Source organism: Corvus kubaryi, unplaced genomic scaffold (genome assembly GCF_017639235.1).
Source record: "Corvus kubaryi isolate FWS band 111438036 unplaced genomic scaffold, C.kubaryi_AGA036_p1.0 split1-65, whole genome shotgun sequence".
NCBI lineage: Eukaryota > Metazoa > Chordata > Aves > Passeriformes > Corvidae > Corvus > Corvus kubaryi.
In genome coordinates this window covers 3,954,326-3,971,902 of record NW_024582080.1, presented here as the reverse complement: position 1 = coordinate 3,971,902, position 17,577 = coordinate 3,954,326, and the positions used below count along the sequence as shown (strand labels likewise).

At 35.7% G+C, this 17,577-nt stretch overlaps 1 protein-coding gene across 11 annotated transcripts in view; it reads right to left on the bottom strand.

The window, feature by feature from the left end:
- The window catches only part of POSTN (periostin), a 31,743-nt gene extending 20,705 nt beyond the window's left edge, over positions 1-11,038 (bottom strand). For 5 of the 11 annotated variants that reach the window (XM_042014187.1, XM_042014191.1, XM_042014188.1 and 2 more), the window contains exons 1-8: positions 10,648-11,038; positions 9,066-9,164; positions 5,059-5,123; positions 3,649-3,806; positions 2,871-3,035; positions 1,889-2,035; positions 855-996; positions 11-223 (exon numbers count right to left, since the gene is read on the bottom strand). In XM_042014187.1, the coding sequence (XP_041870121.1) occupies positions 11-223; positions 855-996; positions 1,889-2,035; positions 2,871-3,035; positions 3,649-3,806; positions 5,059-5,123; positions 9,066-9,164; positions 10,648-10,769 (1,111 nt within the window). In that variant the 5' untranslated portion in view covers positions 10,770-11,038. The remainder of the gene's footprint in view (positions 1-10; positions 224-854; positions 997-1,888; positions 2,036-2,870; positions 3,036-3,648; positions 3,807-5,058; positions 5,124-9,065; positions 9,165-10,647) is intronic. The other 6 variants (XM_042014193.1, XM_042014196.1, XM_042014197.1 and 3 more) reach the window with 2 other exon arrangements.
- Between the last annotated feature and the right edge of the window lie 6,539 nt (positions 11,039-17,577).

Below are 17,577 nucleotides of genomic sequence, written 5' to 3'. Positions count from 1 at the left end.
TATCACTGACCAGAATCAGGAATTAACACTTGATCAATGAGGTGGATAACGCCATTGCTTGTCACAATATCTTTGCGTTTCACCATTTTCACTCCATTCACAGTCAGACTTTCACCATCACAACCAACTTCAACAGTGTTTCCTTCCAAGGTTTCATAGACAGCTCCACCTGTGATGGCTTCGGAGCACTGGAGAGTATTTAATATATGGAACTTCACGAGAGCTGCAGAAAAAAGAACAGGAATTTAATAGACGCAGGTGTTAGGACACGTATTTGTATACGTATACCTCACACATAGGTGTGGAATAAATTATTACAGCTACTCTATTTTTAATATTATTCTAGCTTAGCTAGCATATTTTTACTCCCAGATACTTTATTGAAATTTAATGATACTGTAGGCCCCTAACTAACATTTACTGTCAAAACTATTTGGCATCCCTTATATTATGAAAACTATATAGGTTATGCTACAATCTGCTGGTGATTGCATACAATACACTCCAAAAGGCCCTCTGAGTACAAAACTCCATAGGCTATGCAAAGGGGTGAGATAATCTCATATTCAGATAACCCTGAACTTCTAGAGACAGGAATGTCTATCAGACCTGTGCAGCTGAACTATTAGAAAGTCACTGTGCCTGTATTTCATAGTTCCCTGTAAGCTGTTTTGGAGACTAAGTTTTCAATGACTTTCTATCCTTAGGCAAGTGGAAAAATTAAACACAGAAGAAATAACTCCTCCTATACACATGAAAGTAGAGGTGTTTAATTCCAGAGCAATAAGGATAATGTAGTTTCTACCTCCTGATCCACTCATACATATTTCTCATTTGCAAAAAAGTTCAAATACCTTCAGAAGCCACCTTGTCACCCATGATTCTTTCTAAAACTCCTCTTGGAAGTCTCTCAAAAGCTTCATTAGTAGGAGCAAAGAGTGTGTAATGACCAGGTCTTCCAAGAATATCCATGACACCTGATGTAATGGCAGGAGCCTAAAAAACAATTGTTTATTTTAATGCTGATTATTTGAAATATTACTAAAACACATTATCTGTCTAGTTTCACCTCATGCCCACAGATACTTGAATGCTAGACTGAGATCACAGTGTTATAAAAAGAAAGATCATGAATTTTATAGAAAGATGAAAAATTTAATCGACAGAGGAATTTTCTTTTTCAACTGAAGACTAGAAAGGATTGGTTTTTATATTATGGTTTTTCTTAAAAAGGTTAAGTGTTGTGGTTGCCTATAACTGTCATTAGCTGGATTTGAGGGATTCAGAGGATCTTTTCCACCTTTATGCCTCTGGATTTAAAATACCTTTTTGCATTTATTGAGGAGATGGAAGATGGAAAAGGACAACAGTTATTTGCAAACCAACGGCGTATTTTTTAAATTTACAGCATGAAATCCCATTACACTGGGCAGACACGTTTTTCAGAAGATGGAAAAATTAGAAATTTGGCGAGTTTCTAATTATACTTCCTCTGTGCGAGAAAAACCCTTCTTATGTGAGTCTACTGGTGCTCTAAAACTTGCTATGAGTCAGGTTCTGAAATTTGGTGTCTTTACCATTTTCTATCATCCATTTTGAAATTGTTGTTATTTATCTAGCACCAGACACTGTACCTTCCTGCTCATGTTTCATTGGCTCAGTGCTGGAAGAGAAGACACTTTTTATGCACAGGGACACATTCTGTTCTATTGATGTTGCCTTTTTATATAACTAGATTTGCAATATTAGCTGGCTCTCTTAATTTAATTTATTTCTCTCTCTTACTGAGCTAACCTTTCTTACTTCCAGGTGTCACAAACAAATAGAAAAGGAATGAAAAAATCCTCCTTAAATAAACAGAGAAGAGTTTTTATTTTTGTCCACTTACTCTAAATGACGAAAGATCATCCTCAGCTTCAATGAAATCTTGAATGGTATTTCCAACAGCAGTCAGGACACGATCGACGACATGGACAACACCATTGGTAGCAATCTGGTTGCCATAGATGATCCTGGCACAGTTAACAGTAACAACCTATATTTGAAGAATCAATTAGTAGAAGATTAAATATTACTTTGATCATAAGCTTGGAACCTCACTTTCACAGGCTGGCAACGTAGGTACTGTACATCGTGTATTCACTGTTGTTATTTCAGTTGTTTTTTTTAAAATTTGCAGTAAAGCCTTGTAAGATTTGAAAGTTTGACTAAGCTTCTGGAAAGATAGCAGCAGATTTATTCAGGTTACATTGATTTCGTATTCATGTTTAATTTCATACTGCAATTATTCTGATTTGGTTTTGCTTATCTGGCTAATACGGTGATTGTATTGTTTTTGGTGATGCAACCTGTAGACAAACATAAACATTTTTATGCATTTAAGAAAACAAAGATGAGTGACTTAACTCAGAGGTGTCTAGCATTTATAAAAATAATTTTTTTCTAGCCAAATAATGGATGTGTGTTTCCTACAATCTTCAGTGCTCCTACCATGCACTCAAATTTAAATAAAAAACCTGCTTTAATATTATTTAGAAAAACGATGAAAATGTTTTGATTTTTTTGTCAAATGTTTTATGATCATGTATTTTGACCACAAAAGTCTTTGTCTTTTATGAAGAAAGTTAATTTTCATTTGAACTTTGATTTCTAAACAGCAAACAGCACAATGTTTACTTATTCTTTCTTAGTGATTAGTCTACACAGCAGGCAGAAGTTCTTCAAGAAAATATTTATTTTTGTCAGTGGCAACTGACTTGGTAGACGTTAAATTTTCAAGAATATGTTTTCTTAGTTATAAAAGGAAATAAAGGAAGTAAAGGCTACAACTAAATAAATATATTAGGGGGGAAAAAAGAGAAGAGACTTACCCCATTAGGATAATGGTTAATAAGCAATTTCTGGCCATTGTACATAGACACCAGGGTCATACCATTCTTAAGGTCTTTTGTCAACATGCGCTTGTTTAACATGTGGTGGTGGAGAGCATTATACAGTTCAATATTTACATTGTCAACCAAATTCCTGTGAATTTCCTGAAGAAGAGAGGAATTTAATTAATTAGAAGCTTCAACACATTCTTCCCCTCAGAAAGATGTAGTTATTGTTTTACCTTAGTATATGCTTCCAACATATTCAACATCTGTTAGGGAAGACGACTTTGATGCCTATAAATCTGGATCTACTTAAATGATCTTTAAGTCTGATTTGCTCACAAATGGAAGATGAGGCTTCATCACAGGCATCATTGGAGGAACTTTAATTCAGTGTTTATTTAACTAAAATCATTACTAAAAGAAGGACACCTGAATTACTGACAGTGTACAGCCATACATCATGCAGCTGCTGGAAATCCTAGAAGTTTCCCCAAAACTGTGTTAATAAAATTAACAATGCTAATATGTGTCATGCAAGTGCTTAAATAAGAAGCAATTACAGTTGCTTAGTACTCCTGAAAGTAAACCCAGCCTCTCCCGCTTCAGAAATATTCGTTAAACATGCAGATTCTTTCATTATAACTTGTGTTATGTCCTTTTATGTCTAAAATCTCCACATTGTTTCCAATCTATCCCACACTAGCTGCTTCAGCTAAAATGTTTAACTCATGCAGGTGCACACACACACACACACACACACACATACACTTACTGAATCTAACTGGTCCCAGGCTTCATTGCTTGGTGCAAAGAAAGTGAATGATCCTCGTCCCTCAATCTCTTCTCTCAGCTTTGATATGTCAGAGTACTGCTGTGTGGAGGTAGCTCCCACAATACCAAGTGTACCATATACATGATCAATAGGAGCAACTAAAAGAAACATGAGGTAAGAATACTGTAAATTCCTCAGCCCCCCAGTTTATCACAATCAAATTTACTTTGTGTCTTTTGGATGCAGAATAGTTCTGAAACTGTTTAAGTCAGTATTAAACAATGTTTAGATTAAAAATGCCATTGTCAACATACTCAAAAATCATCTAAACATATCTGCTTGCTATCAATTTTTGTGTCTTTCTTAATGAAAAATTAGATCAAACAATACTGAATATTGTAAAGTTTCTTTTAGAAGACCTGTTGTATTTTGTACCAACCCAACATGAAATGGGAGGCTATCCATGTTTAATCACAAAAATTTCAGTGGAGTGAGTCTCATTCAGTCATGATGGACCAGAGTTCTTTTCGTGAGGCCTCTTGCTCTTCTTCCAGTGTCTGGTTTATACATATACTGATTCCTCCCAAGAGTAAGAGTGGCCAGAGTCTCACAGTTAAAACATGGCTACATGAGAACAGCATTCACCTCTCCTAACTTTAGGCATCTAGAAGTGGGACATTTGCATGCAATCTAATGGTTCTTGGCTCTTTTTATGGTTATGGAGAAGGACAGGCCATTCAAGAGTATGACTGATCTCATCCTAATGTAAACATCTGAAGGGAGATTAATTCATCTAAACAAACTGAACTCTGCATTATTGAACATGAAAGGATTATTTCAGATATTTCGGATCAAAAAATTTGAAACGTATTCTTCCTCATAGTACTTTTTCCTGCAGCAGTTAGTTTTATTTATACAAAGCAGAATAGCATAAATAAGAGAGATGAAGAATTTCTGTCTTCATTTTCACTCCTTCTTTGATAAACTCTATAAGATTCTTTAAGTAAATTAGATTCAAGTTTTTTCAGAAGAAAGAAAATACAAAATTTAGATATGGTCCACCTTGTGTCCTGGCTTTCTGACCACAGTGGCATGCCTTAGACTAGTCTTGGATATGATGGGAATAGGAATTAAAGTTCTTCTTTGGCAGCTTTGGGAACTGAAGACACTATCAATTCTCACCAATCCAGAATCTGGAAAGAGCTGGGAAATTCAACCTAAACTCTATGATCAAATTCAGTGCTGGCTGATTTTTTGACTGTGTTTGCTGTATGCAAATGAAGCTGTGCACTCTTAGGCAGTACTTCTTAAAAAGAGGCAATTGTTTCTCATCATGACCACCTTTGAAACTCTGCTGTATTTATACTTCTTTCCATATGCCGACTTATCCATAAGAAAATAAGCTCATACCTGCAGGACACCCTCTCATACCCTCCATCTTCATATAGCCAGGACAGCACTCATATAAGACAGTCCTGTGGGATATAGCAAAAGAACAATTAAATAATATATCAGAGAAGTATACTAATTTTAGCTAAGTCTAATTTAATTTTCATTATCTTTTTTTCATTGCTAAGTGCATATTCTCCAGATTCATCCTTTTTTTGTCATTCAGCCTTTTTTGTGTTGGTTACAAATTGGTCATATTTTACTAAATGTAAAGCTTTTGAATTTAAAGAATGACTGCGATCATTAAGTGTTGGGAGGGAACATGGATGAGCATATTGTACTCATATAGAGTTACTAAAAGATGATGAGACTAGAACAGCAGTTGAAAACCATTAATTTTTCTATTCTGTGTTGAACAGATTATATGACATTGAAGAAAGAGGAAAAAACCTATGAGGACATTAAAATAAAATCCTGGCAGAAGAACTGTAAATGAAAACGACAAATTTAAATGAATGGAATCGAAGTTAAAGTGACAGAACTACATGAGGTCACCTACTTACTGGTTATAGGAATTAACAAGTATTTAGGAGAAGGTCTTGTGCATTGTATGGTGAAAAAAAGTTGGATAAGAGAGCCTCTGTTCTTCAAGGAAGAATGTGAAGAAGCTCAGGAATGAGGGAGAGAACTAATTAAGAGCAGACATAAAACTGGTTACGGAGAAGGAAGTCACTGAAGACTGGATGGATGGACACAAGGGTAAGTTCACTGGCAAATGTAGCATGGATGAAAACCAGAATACAAGAAATCAAAACCAGAGTTAAAAAAGCATGTCATTACAGCATACAGAGACTTTAGCATTGCCAGGGGCCAGAAAATGTTATATAATTATGCCAGTAAAATACTCGCATTCTCAAATACACGTAAGCTACACATAACAGCAAACCGGGGCTGAATGATAATTCTATAATGTAATGATCATTTTAACATTGTCTTTCTTATAAGATATAATGTCTTCTTAATTGACAGAAATGAAGTTCTACCATAGACCTGTTTGAATTCTCCTCTCTTACATGGAAATGGAAATTCACTAAAGTTATCACAGAGGTATTCTGGCTCCTTGGGAGAAATTTAATACATTAAACTTCAGATATTATTTTTTAAATTATGGTACACTGTACTGTATATGGTACACTATAATGACATCACTGTTTTACATAATAGATTTATTTTTATAGGTGCTGCTGATATTGGCAGTTCAAAAGTTCTGAACACTAATTCCTTGAAGGTTTTTACTGGGTTTTTAACCACTACAGTCCAGCTTTTAATTTGCAGAATCTTTGGTGGCAGCTGAGTACACGTCTCTCATTTTTCATAATCTAAAGATGACAAAAAGTTAACCACAACCACATTAAAATGAACAGCTTATTCAAATGAAAAATTGGACTTCATATCTTCAACATCCAAACTACTTCAAGAGATTTTAAAATAAAGTAGACTGGAGGAAAAATAATAATAAACAGTATGATTTAAAAAGTGAGGATTATCATTCCGTAAAAGAGAGCAATCTCTTTTTGAGGTGGGGAAGATTAAAGATTTATTTTTAAAACACACTCTTTTATTTCTCCGTGCTATGAAAATATTTTTTCTCCATTTCCTCATATGCATATACATACATGACATATTCACCCTTCTGCTATGTGCATATTTTCAACTGAGAAGCCATATATTGAAAGTATTTGTATAGTTCTTTTTAGTACATCTCTTTCTTTAAAGCAATTCACTGAATGGCTATTTCTCTGGAATACATGAATAGCACAAAATTTAGGCTACAGATTCTTAAGCTAATAATAAACCTTTTACCTAATAATAAACCAAGTTCTTCTTGCATCCTTGCCAGAAGCTAATAATAAAAATATAACAATCTGATTATCTGATTGAAAAAAAAAAAAAGTAGCCGAATAGGAATCAAAGTGTTCTCCCAACTGTGTGAACTGCTGTGTCATGAGAAAATATTTTTTCCTTCCCTGGAACAGAAAATCTTTCTCCCTCATCCCATGGGAAGCTATGAAATATTGCAGTTTAATTAGATTTTGGAAAAAGGAAAGAGGCAGCTGAGTTATAAGCATAGAGTAAGACATGGCAAGTTTAATCCTCATACCGTATCCAAACACGATACAATTAATGAAAGACAGAAAATTGGCTGAAGAACATAGTTAAGAAGAAAATGCTTTTTCAGCCAAGCATTACAAGATCAGTGCCTTTTTTTACCACGTATCTTGTTATGCACAGCCCAGGCTTCTTTTCAAGTATCAAGTTCCTACTTAAAGTACTCATATTCCCTTACAGTTTTCTGCAGTTAAGTTAGTTTGCTGTGCTCATAATGTAAGAAAGATGGGATGGGAGTAAAAAGGTTTGTATAGAACAACATCCCACAAGAAGGTTAGAACCAGATAAAACTCGGGGCAAGGTGCAGTTCCTCAGTGCCACCCATGTGCAGGCACAGCACACCGGGGCAGTATGACCTCAGCCCAGACCAGAAATTATCCCCATACGTATCCCTACTAGTTCGATATAAGCCTGTGGCCAAAGAAGAAAGCAAGCAATTATTCAAATGAGAAACAATGTTGCATTCTTGACATTTTGGTGGGGTTTATATCTTTATTTGTCTTGGGATTTTTTTTTGTTGTTATTGTCTTTTTTTTTTAGTACAAAGTTGTCCTAATCTCATCCAAAGGAGTATATTCCAAAGGAAAAAGACTGAACAACACTACCTTAATCCTTGTTATTCTTGGCTAAGAGAGACAGTTTTCAGTTTATTCAAATCAGCTCTGTGACTCATCTGTTTCTACTTCTTGATGGCACGGAAATAAAATACTGCTGAGAAACAGTGCAAAGACTTTCGGTCCAACAAATGCTGATTTTAGGAAATTTGTAAGTTACATTCCCATTGTAAACTTATAGCAGTGGACAGGAATTGTCCATAATTAAAACATTCAACATTTTATAGATATAAGTTAGGGATGACTTGTTAATATTGAGATACTGACATGAGAAGAGCTGTTGTCCTTCGGATTAGCATTCTTTTTGGAGTAACCTCTTTAGTCTTGTGTGCATTTCTGGTTTTAGTATGCAGAGTATAAAACTCATTAACAGCTAAGACTAAGTTATAACAGATGCTCTATTATAACTACAAAAACCCCTTAAACAACCCTCGGAGTTCTATGGCTCAACTTATTCTCATCCACATTCTTTTCCTCCTCTAGCCTTGCCCTGAGAATGCTTGTACAATGGTAGGGGGGTTAAAATGGAAGGGAAAGGGCAGGTTATAATTTTATGTATACTCCCACGACCAAATCCACACAGCCCCACTGCTCAATGTCTTCCACTGGTTGTCTGTATTAGACTTCTTGGGACCTTGCACAGGATTTGTAAAATGTTTTGCAACTTACATTCCTCTAAATTCTAGTCATGAAAAGAATAAAATCTTCACATGACTTCAGTTTGATGAATCTAAACTGCCTATTGCTTCAAATTATTTTTCCTAACACATGAAGGTATCTATCATTACTCAATGCATTTTGCTTCTGGAGCTTGGCAATGCAACAAATTCCCTCAGATTCATTCTGAGAGCAGACTTTCTCTCATAGGAAGGCATGACATCTATCTAGGAATAAAACCACAGGAGTAGGTTGTTTTCCAAAACTGCCTGTGAGAATATCCAAGTTCCAGTCTAAGCATTTTCAGGAAACACCCTTCTTCCCAATGTGTTTGCGGTAGAATAAAATTTAGTGCCAAAGTTGTCAGTGGTATGGCAGACTTTACTGAAAGGTGAAATATTTTGGATGACTTGCAGCATGCCCAGAGAAGGAAAGGGGAAGTCAGTATAGCAATGCCACCTGGAGGAGAAGTAAAGTTTCTAGTATAAACCATAACAAGTTAGCTTGTCTGTGAGAAAAGGAGTTTTCTAATTGTACATTTTATTATCTCAATCAATGGAGAATAGTTTGGAAGCAGAGCATACTTACGCTTTCTTTCCACAGATGGCTTGCTGGTACCAATTTCTGCAAGTGCTGAAGTATTTCTTTTTTGTTCCCATAACTTGCTGAAGAGCACAGACATTTGGGCTATGGGTGCAGTGAGAAACATTTTAAAAAGAAGTTTTTGTACATCTTTCGAAAAATTCTACATGAATTAGCAGCAAATACTCTTCTTGTTGAGTAAGAAATTAACATCTGGCTTCAGTTCCTGGGACAGGTGTGCTTTGAAGTAGTCACAGTGCAAGCTCTTGGGACTGCCCAGCTGGATTCCTCGGCAAGCCCACCCTCCCCGCAGAGACAGAATCTTCCCCTTCATTCTGGTTTGACCCTGTGTCTCTGATGGGCAGTGATCACTAGCTGTGCCCAGTCAAGTCTCGGTATCCATTTCTCCCTTCCCCCTGCAAAGTGAATTACCAGCCACCAGGGACCAGTGAATACCATCAGGCCCTTTTCTTTAAAGGTTTTGTCTTTTACACATCTGTGCAGCTGAAGGTCATGGGGAGATGGGGGAAAAAAGTGCCTTGTTCTTCATGTAGAAGGAAGCCCTGTCTTCTGTAAATCAATCAGCTATTTTGATTGCCAACCATTTGGAGTACCGCAGGCACCTAAATAAACATTCTGGGAATTACTGGGGACCAAAGGGTAAATTGGCATGTAAATAAAAGGAGTCACAGACTTCAGATGAGGAATACGTGTTCCTTAGCATGGTGGTGCACAGAAGAGGAATTTCTTATGGTTAAATTCCACGGGGCAAGGGCATTTCATCATTAATTTTTATACTTCTGCAATTAAAAAATTCATCCCTTCAGGACTTAGAATATATACTTTACATCACTGGGAAGCCGGTGAGCTTTTTTATTTGAAAAGCTAAAAAAATATTGAAAAGTGTGTGTGTGTAGCAGGCAGTGGGAAGACAGGATAGTAAACAATTCTTATTCACAGAATGTTTTTTGCTTAAGACTAGAGGAAAATATCTTTAGGCACATGTGTTTCCCTGGCACCAGCTGTTCAAATTATTTCCATGTCTCCAAGCAGCCTGGCTTGTGAGCATTGTCTTTTGGAAGCCCTGCTGAGCAGCTTGCTGCATTGCTCTAGTGGGAACAGAAGTTTTACAAAGGGTTCCTAGTATATATTCCCATGTTAGAAAACATGTAAATAGAGTTCATGATTTTCCTCAGGATGGAATAAAGAGAGCAAATACTGTGGGATAGCTCTCAACTCTCTAAAAGTTTGAAAACGCACATTAAACTTTTCTGACATCCCATTACAATACTTATGAACTGAAATTAATTTTGGTGATTCTGAATCATATTTTATCCATTGAGAAGTGGTTATTTTAGATTCCTTTCCATTTTATGAAGTTGAACAGTATTCTGTCTCTTTTTAAAACTCCCAGAAAAGCTTTTTATTCAGGAACAATTATTGTAAAATGAATTTAAAAAGGAAGCTCCACTTGAATGACAGTAAAAATTCATAGTGAAAAATTACATGTAATATAATGCTAGAAGAAAGAGGAGAATAAAGTTTAACAAGCTTCCTTTTAAATTAGAAATAAAAGCCAGTTACTTACCCCTGGTCGCGTGCCCTTATTCGACTATGAGTTAAAATCTTGTCATAGTGAGCATAAGCAGCTGCTTGTTCAAAAGCAGACAACAGAAAAGTCAAAAATGTGAATAGGAAAAAGATCTTCATCTTTAGTCCTCTGTTGCTTCTGGCAAGTCTAGAAGAGAGAACTGGCAGAATGTCTGGAGAGCTGACAGTTTATATACATGTTAGAAGGTGGTGGGAGGGAACCACAGGATCAACCTGAAACCTTGTACCACCCCCCTTGGAACAGCAGCTTTTGCTGCCAGCTTCAGTAACCTAAATCAGTACCATACATTAGCCATATAAATAATTTCTTTTAATCCCCAACTGATTAATTCTTCTTATTACAGAGGCTTAACATTTTATTCTGCTGACACGACAACAGAGAGAGTTTGAGAAGTTTAGACTTTGACTTATGGTTTAGTATTTATAGCACTGAGGCATCCAGAGGTCATGATCATTGCACGTGGTTTTATTCAAAACCAAAGGAAGATGTCTGTTCCCATAAGAACTGCATTGCTTTCCTTTGTTTTCCATGTCCTCACAGTTATCAGCTATGAGCTGTTTAACCAGTGAAGTTGATGAAAGTTTCAAGTACAGCTGCCAATAACCTGGAATAGCATTTTTGTCTTGAGAAAAAAAAGCTGTATTAACACACATTCTGATTATGAAGTAGTTGCTCAATCAAACACAGTACTAGTTTAAATATTCATTTTAATTCTAATTAAAGAAGTACTTTATTATGTAAAAGTACTAACAAGCATTATTACATAATGCTTTTATTCAGAGCTTTATGTAATATATGATTACATGTCATATCCAAATCACAGAGTATCTGAAAATTTGAACGTTCACCTCTCTGTACTTCTTAGTCAGTCCTTCAAAGCCTCTTCAAAAGGGAAGTGTAATTCTGAGCTGTAACTGAGGAAACTGAGGCAGAAGTGGCAGGCTCAAGCCTCCTATGAAGTGATAGCCTTAAGGGGCAGTTGATGTTTGGACTGCAACACAGGAGTTTGAAATTTTCACGTCAAGGAAAATATTCTGCCATTTATATAGATGTGTTTGCGCATGAATGCAATTTCAAGGGAAAATCCATAGACTATTTCAGATCTTTATTAACATAAGGTGAGTTCTCATGGCTGTACTTCTCTGAGTTTCTCTCTCAAACCGGAGCAAGTATTGAGGTGAATAGCTAGGAACAGATGCAGGATTGGACTGACACACCAGTGGGACCAACCTATTGCTACAGAACAGGCACAAATGGGGCAAAGAGCAGCAGACACAGACAGTGACTGTTCTGCATATATTATTGTAGGTAAAGGTGGTTATAACTACGCATAGATGACTTGATATTTTAAAGGTAAGGTCTTGCCTTATGTATCCATAACCCTTCATGGTTTCTAAGATTAAGAGCATTTTGTTAAATGGTATGTGGGCTTCTCTTCTATCATGACCTCTACATATCAAACTTGCAAAAAACTCAAGATAGCTCACGGAAGTGTCAGCCCCTCTTGATGTGTAAACTCCATGCCTGAAGCCTCACTGACAGATCCACTGATGGAGGTGATAGGTGAGCTCTGTGATTTCATATTACCAGCTTCAGGAGAATATCAGTGTGGTGCTCTAATTCCTCTCAGAGCTTTTTATCTCTTTCTGGTCTTTGCAGCAAGAAATACTCTGAGAAATATCACCTCTTAAGTGCCTAGCTGTGATAATTCAAGCTGCTAGATGGCCTTAGTTGAGTAGTCTTTGCAGTTCTCAATTTAAAGGTGAAAAAATCAGAAGATACACTGTAAAATTAATCTGAAAAACTTCAGAGAGTCCCAGAACTGTCCCAGCAACCTGTTCTTCTCAGGAGCCCCTCCCTCATCTCTGGCCTCTCAGCATAGCTCAGGTTCTTCTCTTCCACACTTACCATATAGCATCAAAAAATATGTAGAAATTAATGCTGCTGCATCCATTGAGCTCTTGTTTACAGAGCTATCCACCACAGCTAAAGATGGAGCAATCTCAGCAGGGCAACCGTTTTTCTTTCCATATTTTTCCAGCTTTCTGATTAGTTACCCTACCTCAAGTCGCAGAGAATTTTGTTTGTTCTCTGCATTGAGTACAGCACGCTATAATTCAACACCTAATAACAAGCCTAGTGACATCATTATATTATATTTAATGAGGCAAGCTTTAGCAAAAAATAGTAAATGCAGATATGAAGTTCATGGAAATAAAGTAGCATAAGGAAATAAAATAATGAATATAAGCTTCATTTTCTGAAAAAATATCTAAATTCCTGAATGAGTTGTTCTGGTGAGTGGTATATAAGTGCATAGATCTTGAAATGTACAAAGCTTACCTTTTAGTGGAAATTAGTTTTTTGAAAATATCAAGCCAAGGAAAATGTTACATTTTTAATTGAAAAACTAATAATAACAAAACAAAATTAAAAGCATACAGAAGACAAAACAATCCAACTACATGAATCTTATTCTTCATTTATGTTTATGTTAAACTAGATATATAAAACAATATTGGAGTCAAGATCTATTTTGCTTGTGATATAATGGCACACTGAGCTGCACACCAGAATAACCATTTTATAATTTGCCTACTAAAGTACTGTTCTGGTTAACGAACATTTTGTTCACTTGTGCCCATTGCTACTTTATTTATTTTAATTTGTTGTTAATTTAAGAGATTGGCTACCCCACCAAGCTGCCACCTTAGTTTTTTCCTTCCTCCAACTAAATGCTTTGTGCTATTTTATTTCCTAAGTGATGTGATGCTGAAGTTCTAATTATAAATGTTAAATATCTAATTATAAAATAGATTAACACACCTCATGGATTTGAATTATTATTGTAGTTATAGGAATCTTTATTATCCACAACAGAAGGAGCATATCCAAAGAAATACCTGGTATAAGAATAGAACAATTGTTGATTTTCATCTTCCAGGAAATGTAAATAATGTCAAGAAGCTAAGTCTAAGGTATCTGCTATTCTGAACAGTTTATTGCATTTCTCTAGAGACCTCTAGTGGAGAGAAATCTGTAAAGTCATTTTCTGAAACCTGTGTTAAGTGATTACACTAAGAATTTATTGTATGATAGGCAATTCATTTTATTATTCTTAAACAGGATTAGTTTACCTATATGATACAAATTCCTTGTATTCAGATATTTAGGATTGTGAATAACTGCTTTTGCATTAAATTGAAGCAACAGAAGCATCTGTCTATTAGGAATTTGTAGCCAATCCATAAAAATGAAATCTCCACAGAATAGCAATATCGTTCAAAAGAAGCCAGTACTAATTCTGGATTTAATTCTCTCTGGTCATTTACTGCAGGACTTAAGAAAAAGGATTCTGCTCCTGAATAGGAATTAATTTTGTTTTACATTTTAAATTTCATTTGGCATACATTGTCAAGTATTTTTTCTCCTCATATTTCCACCTTTTTTTAATAACTAAACTTATTCTGTACATTACTCTGTCTTTCCAAGTTTTAACAGCACTAAGGGGTTTGTCAAAATAATTGCATATGATTTTCCCTATGACATCACCCAGTGAGTGCGTGACATAGCATGTATATATATACATAAATGGGAATTAAATCACAGAAAGCATTGCCAGATGGAGAAACACGAAGATAGCTCGTAGCCATCTGAATTTAGAAGAGAAGAAATAGAGAAAGGAAGAAAGGAAGACTCAAAGTTGTCATTCTGGTGATTCAGAGCTGTAGATACTAATCAATACTTTGGTTCCTTCTATATTGTAAGGAAACATCCATCTTTGGATATCCTCGGAAGCTGTAGGTATCTGGTTTTAAGCAAGTCAAAAGGAGCTGTAAAATCAACCTGATCTCTTAGAAAGTGCTATTTTATAGTCAAATTCTGATGGAAGAAGAAATATTACTAAATTTTAAAATATCATGTACCTACTCCAGTTTTTGTATATTATGAAATTATTCTATCATTTCTATGCATAATGGTTAAATTTAAAGTGTAATGTTCCTAGATGTTATTCTAAACTAGGACTTAGAATATCTTGTATGCCAATTTGTGGCTTTGTTTTTATTTACCAAACCATATTTAAAGGTGATTTACAAACCCAGGGAGGGATTGCTTCTAATAAATCTCTCAAAAGTTTTTCATTCTATGGACTGATCCTTCTTATGTGTTTTGGGAAAAATCTACAGCCCCAAACATAAAAATATTCTGCTTTCTCTGTGTCAAAGTGACACTAGAAATCCAAACATACGAATTGCAATGTGAACATGGCAAAATTTTATAAAATATTGCAGTAAAGCATGAATCATATGTTCTGATTTCTCAATCCTGATCTGCATATTCAGCTCAGTTACCCTGAAAAATTAAATAAGGATTAGCCTAACCCCTCAGGAAAAGGGAATGTTGATTTCTCATCCAGCAGCAGGTGATGCTGTTGCCATAGGCAGTTGTTTTCTTCCTTAGAGAATGAGCACATCTGACAAGGCAGCCTGCGATAAAATCCGACTCATTCTCGACTTCTTGTGCTTGTAAAGCACGTGGCAAGTGCCAGTCCAACACGGAGATAAGAGCTGAGAGGAACAATCAATAGGAGTCAAGAAGCGATTCAGGCAGCAGGAGAATGTAGTACAGAGTCCCAAAGACACGGTAGAAGCTACAAGGGTGTTTGTGTTGGGCCCCACTGATTTTTCAGGGTTGCCCTGGAATGAGACGGTACGGTAATGAGCTACACTGTGTGTCTACACTCTCTATTCTCTACTGCTTAAAGGAAAAAGCACAGACAAGCAAACAAACAAAAATCCTGTGAGTCTGCCAGTGCCATCCAGTTTATTTAGTAAGTGAACCTGCCTCGCAGAACGGTATTTTTTTGGTTAAGATTGAAATGACAGCAAATTGTCAATAATATACTTCCTAAATGGCCCTATTTAACACTTATTTACTCTGCTGGAAAGCTTTTAGAGATTTCAAAGGTCATTTAAACTACTCTAGTGCAGGTAAAATTTACCATACTTTTAGTTAATCAGAAGGTGATTTAGTGCAGTGTCTGTATTGTCATGAACGTTAAGGAGTGGTGCCCAGGATATATATACTACACAAATGGTAGCTGTTTCATCTGATTTGAATCTTGTGATGGCTACTGTCAACTTAAGGCAAAATTCTAAGCTTCTTGCTATTTACAGACTGTATAATCCCTAATGTCATGAGTCTTTCTTGTAACAGGCAGACTTCAAAACCTAGAACATACAAGGGCATCAATCAAAACCTAGAAAGATGCTGGAATTTATGGTTGAGGTGGTGTGGTGGGTGTGTTGTGTGAAAAACATGGGAATAATCACTATTTATGATGAAAGAGATCTTTTAAGTTAGGGCTTTGATCAATAAGACTATAATAATAAAAGACCTGCTTTTGCTTTTCACTAAGTATAATATAAAAACACTTTGGAGTGGCTCCAAGAGAAACAAATACCTTCAGGTTTTATAAAGTTAAACACAAGAAAGATGGCATTCTGGAAGATGTGAAAATAAGAATTACCAAAATTGAGGTGTAGTGAAACTTCAAAGATTAACTTGCTCAGGTTGAGCTTGTGTATGTATGTATGGAAGGGAAATTGATTTGACATTAAAATTATTGTTCATGATGATTGATTATTTTTCTCAAGTTTCAAGTGCACATGCTATACCAAAATAGAGCTTTTGTTAAGTAAAGAATGTAGTAGTGTCAGCTGAATGTGGGAAAAGAGAAGTAGTCTAGGCAACTACGTGAAGTTTTTTGAGAATTATCTGTCAGATTCTCAGAGATTTCAGGAAACAGAATCATCAATATTGTTAGCAAAATCTAAAATTACTTCTTGTTCAGATAATTTTTTTAAGTGAAAGCAATGTGAACTGAATGCAAAATTGATCACTGATAAAATAGTGATAAATATTAAAATAGATAAAAATAATAATTGAAAAATAAATTTCAAAAATTACTGTAATTCTATTTCCAGGGGTGACTATAGAACACAGATTAAAATCTTGAGTTTGCAGAGCTACTGGACAGCGACAGCTTCCCCTCAAACTGAGCATGGAGGGATTTGACCCTGGATTCTCACATGGTGTAAAATATGAGGCTCTCTATTTGTCTGAAACTCAAGTTTGTGTATACTTCCCAGAGCTGAAATGAAAGTCAGGGAACCAATTCCAAACATGACAAGACACATTGCCTTCCTTCTTGCCATTTGCATTCCTATGTATCCTGTCTGGAGACAGGGCAATTGTCTGGTGTCTCTTTCCTACAAACAGCTATAGTACATGGCACAAATTTTAGAACCTTCTTAGTACATGATTAGGCTACAGTATTGTAAATATGGGGAAAAAAATCAGTATGGGTTCTAAATCAGGGATTCTCCATATAAATATTCGCTATGAAAAGTAGTTACTTTGAGTTGGAGAAGCTTAAGACATGTTAACTTTTCTAGGAAACAAAGTACCTCCTCCAGGAATTGAAGTATTTTGGGTTTTTAAAAAATTATGCGTTCACTTAATAAGTCCAATAAATAGCTCTGCTATTTATTGAACTTGGTGCTGAGGCATTGTCTTATGCCAGTGAGACCCTGCACTGTGCATGAAACAAAGGACAGTGAATAAGACCTCAAATGTGGCCAGACTTTAGTTTTCATATACAGTGTGATAAGGGCAAAAGGTAAATGTTTCTATGACAAAAAACATGACTCTCTTCACCATGAATACTTAAAAATACACAGGTTGACTTCTGAAGAGCTAATATGGCATGAAAACATGGGTAAGGTCACCTTTCTAAAGCAGATCATACAAACCAGCTTGAAGAAAATCAAACCTGTTTTTAACTGGATTTCATATAAATTCACACTTAAAGAAAATGAGTGTTGCACTAGTGGATGGATATGA